We start from the raw sequence: 5,328 nt of genomic DNA, 5'->3' as shown, positions 1-5,328 counted from the left end.
TTTATTCACTGATAAAGATTTAGCTTTTCAAACAATCTATCTCTTGTCTTTTCCTTCTTTTTCTTTTTGGTAGTTTATTCAAAAGGCAAACAAAAGTCTTTCATTGTCTTTTAATATGACAAGAAAATCTTGTTCAAGCGGTGGTGCAATCTTGGCTCACTGCAACCTCCGCATCCTGGTTTCAAGCGATTCTCCTGCCTCATCCTCCCAAGTAGATGGGACTGCAGGTGTGTGCCACCACACCTGACTGATTTTTATATTTTTAGTAGAGATGGGGTTTCACAGTGTTGGCCAGGTTGGCCTCAAACTCCTGACTTCAGGTGATCCACCTGCCTTGGCCTCCCAAAGTGCTGTGATTACAGATGTGAGCCACTGCGCCCAACACCCCCTTTACACTTTAGATTTGAATGTTTTATAATCTATGGCTTCTAAGCAAATGAAAAAGATAACAATACTGGCTGGCCGAGATCACGCCATTGCACTCCAGCCAGCCTGGGCAACAGGGCAAGACTCCATCTCAACAACAACAACAAAAGAAATACAATATGTGTTCCTCTACAAATCTGCTGTAAAATTACTTTGTTAAATGATTTTTTAAAATTTTTTTAAACTTGAGATTTTTTTCTCAAAAATTTGTCTTGTAAAAAGTTATATCAGGCCAGATACGGTGGCTTATGCCTGTAATCCTAACACTTTGCGAGGCCGAGGCAGGCGAATCACGAGATCAGGAGTTTAAGACCGGTCTGGCCAACATAGTGAAACCCCGTCTCTATTAAAAATATAAAAAATTAGCTGGGCGTGGTGGCAGGCCCTCTAATCCCAGCTACTTGGGAGCCTGAGGCAGAAGAATCGCTTGAACCTGGGAGGCAGAGGTTGCAGTGAGCCAGTATTGCACCATTGCACTGCAGCCTGGGTGACAGTGCAAAACTCTGTCTCAAAATAAAAAAAAAAAAAGTTATATCAGAGATCAGGCACAGTGTGAGCTTAAGCCTGTAATCCCAGCACTTTGGGAGGCTGAGATGGGTGGATTACTTCAGGCCAGAAGTTAAAGACCAGCCTGATTAACATGGAGAAACCCCATCTCTACTAAAAATACAAAAATTAGCTGGCCTAATGATGGCGCAGGCCTATAGACCCAAGTAGTCGGGAGGCTGAGGCACGAGAATCACTTGAATCCAGGAGGCAGTCAGCCAAGGTGACACCACTGCACTCCAGCCTGGGCAACAGAGTAAGACTCTGTCGGGAAAAAAAAAAAAAAGTTATTTGTCTCCAAATTCCTGTATGTAAAAAGGCTTACGGGCATATTATTTGCATCTAAATTCCTGTATGTAAAAGGCCAACTAGATGAAAGCATAAAATAATAACTTTGCCATAAATAAATACTACCAAATTAGTTGATTTTCGGGTTTTTTTTTTTTTTTTGAGATAGGCTCTCACTCTGTCACCCAGGCTGGAATGCAGTTGTGTGATCGCTGTTCACTGTTTGCGGGTTCAAGTGATCCTCCCACGTCAGCCCCCCAAGTAGCTGGGACTATAGGCATGCATCAGCGCACCCAGCTAATTTTTAAACAATTTTTTATAGAGATGGGGTCTTGCCATGTTGCCCAGGCTAGTCATGAACTCCCGTGCTCAAGTGATCCTTCCACTGCAGCCTCCCAAAGTGTTGAGATTACAGGTGCAAGACACTGCACCTGGCCCTAGTTTAAAATTTTTAACCAAATTACACTCACATGAGGCATAAGACTGTTTTCATACTTTCTAGTGTTCCTGTGAACACAGGGTATTATCAATATTCTTGATCATTGCCAATTTTGAAGCCAACCAGTGATATCTTACTGTTTTTATTGCATCTCTTTGATCTAGTGATATTGAGCGTCTCTGAAAAACTTTATTGGTATATTATTTTGTACATTTGTATCGTATTAGTTTGTGGTTTGATTTTTAACTGCAGCCTTTTCCATTATGGTTTTTTGATTTCATGTCGTGGTATATACTAAAAAGACATTGAATAGTTTCAAATGTTATATTTGTCTAATTATAAATGTAAGTTGTAAAAACAAGCAGCATGTTACAATGTAAAGAACTCTGACTTCAGAATTAAATTCCACCTTCTCCAGGTATGATATGTATTAGTTGGGTAGAATATTTAATCTCTCTGAACCTGTTTGTTCATATGTGTAATAAGTACCACTTCATAAGGTTATTATTAGTCTTAAATGCACGTAAAACACCTTTATTTTATTTTTGTTTGTTTGTTTATTTTTATTTTTGTGGTACAATCATGATTCACTGGAACCTCCACCTCCTGGACTCAAGCGATCCTCCACTACAGGTGTGCGCTACCACACCTGGCTAATTTTTGTATTTTTTGTAGAGATAGGGTTTCGCCGTCTTGCACAGGCTGGTCTCAAACTCCTGAGCTCAAGGTATTTGCCCTCCTTAGCCTCCCAAAATGCTGGGGTTACAGGCGTGCACTACTGTGCCTGGCCCACATAAAACACCTTTATATGTGCCTAGCAAATGGTGAATGTTCATGTTTTCTTTCATCCTAATACCCTATCATTTCTCTGCTTTTGACAGATGATGTCAGTTCATACAGACTGTATTGTGTCAGTGCAGATTTTAAGTACATTGATGGAAATAACAATTAGAAATGGTAAGTTTATCAACTTACTACGATTTACAGTGTGCACTATTGGTTGCTATTTTCATGGTATCTTTCATATTGCTAAATGTTAGTATATTTGGAAAGATGCAATACGAAATTATTTTTCTAATCAAAAGTCGTTTTTCTTTTAGACAGAATCTTGCTCTGTCGCCCAGGCTGGAGTGCAGTGACGCGATCTCAGCTGACTGCAACTTCCACCTCCTGGGTTCAAGCAATTCTCGTGCCTCAGCCTCCCGAGTAGCTGGGACTATAGGCACGTGCCACTACACCCAGCTGATTTTTTTGTATTTTAGTAGAGATGGGGTTTTACCATGCTGCCCAGGCTGGTCTCAAACTCCTGAGCTCAAGCAATCCACCCACCTCGGCCTCCCAAAGTGCTAGGATTACAGACGTGAGCCAAAAGTCTTTAATAATGAAATGAAACTTCAGTTAAACAATGAGTTATCTGCATTTTCCTACTTGCATTGAGACAAAGGGTATACGATCTTGCACGTGGCAGCCCTCACCTAATATTTACCGAATCATGGCTTACTTTGCTTGTTAAGTAGAAATGGTTACAAACTTATTTAGCCAATTAAGTTTAATTGGCTTATTGGTAAGCAACAGTATTATAATACAGTAAGACATAGTGAAAGCATCCACTGCAAAAGTGTAACATTTGCTTTGTCATCTTTGAGGGCCCATGTAATAAAAGAAGCATAGTGGTTTACCTGTTTCATCTGTCTTGGGGATTGGGACCCCTAAAGGCACTGAAGATGATTAAAAAAAATCTTCCTGTGTTATTGATACTTGGAATTTTACTAGTGATATTTCCAGTCATTTTAAAACTTGTTACTTCCTTCTGAGTTACACCCTTTTATCCATCACTGTCAGATATTTTCTTTATGTCATTTTCTTCATTTTATTTGGGAATCTATAATTCCTATGATCATCCTATAACCATATTGTTACCATGTAATTAGCAGCTGTCGTTTCTATAAAACCTTTGTAATTATTAATGTTTGACATGCCGACTGTCAGCTTGTAAATGTGGATTTATAGACCAAAGATTCAGAATGAAATATTTTCTTCCGTTAACTAGATACCTTCAGTGACTCACCAGTTTGGCCCTGGATTCCATCATTGTCTGATATAGCGGCTGTGTTTTTCAATATGGGGATTGATTTTAGATCTTTGTTTCCCCTGGAGACTCTTCAGCCAGAATTCAATGAAGACTATCTAGTGTAAGTGTTCTCATCATAATTAACTTCAAAAATGCTATTTCATGCAACTTACATATAATTATTATAGTTAAAGTTCAACATTTATTCCTGATTTTTAAAAAGATATCTCAAAGTTGAGATCAATCTTGAATTAGATACATTCTTAATATCTGTCTTAATCTAAAAGTCATCATGTCTAGCAGGCAAATAATAGAAATATTTTCATAAAAGTTTGTTTTCATTTTAAAAAAACTTTCCATTGTTATTTAACATGTTTTGGTGGAAGTGTTGTCTGAAGCAATTAGACAAGAGAAAAAAAAATGAGATATAAAAATTGGAAAAGAGTTGCTGAAAGATTGATTATTTGTAGATGTGAGTTAATCTATACATAGAAGCCTAAGAGTGAGGTGAAAAAGTGTGACAAATAAGAAAATTTGGTGTGGGTGTCTGGGTGTAAAAGAAATGAAGAGCAATCAACAGCCTTCAAATATCTGAACTGTAACTAGTTAGAAGATACACTGGGCTGGGTGTGGTGGCTTATACCACACTTGGGAATCCCAACTCTTGGGAAGGCCAAGGCAGGAGAATCACTTGAGGCCAGGAATTGGGAGTTGCAGTGAGCTATGATCAGACCACTGTACTACAGTCCGGGTGACAGAGTGAGATCTTTTCTTTAAAAAAAAAAAAACAAAAAAACGCGGGGAGGTGGGGGAGGCTGGGCATGGTGGCTCACGCCTGTAATCTCAGCATTTTGGGAGGCCGAGGCAGGCAAATAATGAGGTCAGGAGATTGAGACCATCCTGGCTAACATGGTGGAACCCCGTCTCTACTAAAAATACAAAAATTAGATGGCCATGGTGGCAGGCGCCTGTGGTCCCAACTATTGGGAGGCTGAGACAGGAGAAGCGCTTGAACCTGGGAGGCAGAGGTTGCAGTGAGCCAAGATTGTGCCACTGCACTCCAGCCTGGGCAACAAAGAGCAAAACTGTCTCAAAAAGAAAAAAATTAACTGGGCATGGTGCAGGCACCTGTAGTCCCAGCTACTCAGGAGGCTGAGGCAGGAGAATCTCTTGAACCCAGGAAGGGGAGGTTGCTGTGAGCTGAGATCCCATCACTGCATTCCAGTCTGGGCAACAGAGCAGGACTCCATCTCAAAAAAAAAAGGACGGGAAGGCCAGGCACAGTGGCTCACGCCTGTAATCCCAACACTTTGGGAGACCAAGGCAGGCAGATCACTTGAGGTCAGGATTTTGAGAACAGCCTGACCAACATGGTGAAACTCTATCTCTACTAAAAATACAAAAAAATTAGCCAGATGTGGAGATGCACACCTGTAGTCCCACCTACTAAGGAGGCTGAGGCAGGAGAATCACTTGAACCCAGGAGGTGGAGATTGCAGTGAGCAGAGATTGCACCACTACACTTCAGTCTGGGTAACAGAGTAAGACTCCATCTCAA

The 5,328-nt window shown here is 40.4% G+C and overlaps 1 protein-coding gene across 5 annotated transcripts in view; it reads left to right on the top strand.

Moving 5' to 3' along the window:
- SLF2 (SMC5-SMC6 complex localization factor 2) overlaps nt 1–5,328 on the top strand; it is a 61,189-nt gene that overhangs the window by 27,713 nt on the left and 28,148 nt on the right. For all 5 annotated transcript variants that reach the window (XM_037739520.1, XM_017531233.1, XM_017531234.2 and 2 more), the window contains exons 10-11: nt 2,581–2,656; nt 3,750–3,891. In XM_037739520.1, coding sequence (XP_037595448.1) covers nt 2,581–2,656; nt 3,750–3,891 — 218 coding nt within the window. The remainder of the gene's footprint in view (nt 1–2,580; nt 2,657–3,749; nt 3,892–5,328) is intronic.

Source organism: Cebus imitator, unplaced genomic scaffold (assembly GCF_001604975.1).
Source record: "Cebus imitator isolate Cc_AM_T3 unplaced genomic scaffold, Cebus_imitator-1.0 Scaffold71, whole genome shotgun sequence".
NCBI classification, from domain to species: Eukaryota; Metazoa; Chordata; class Mammalia; order Primates; family Cebidae; genus Cebus; species Cebus imitator.
Note: the sequence above shows the minus strand (reverse complement) of the source record. Positions and strands in the feature narration are given on the sequence as shown.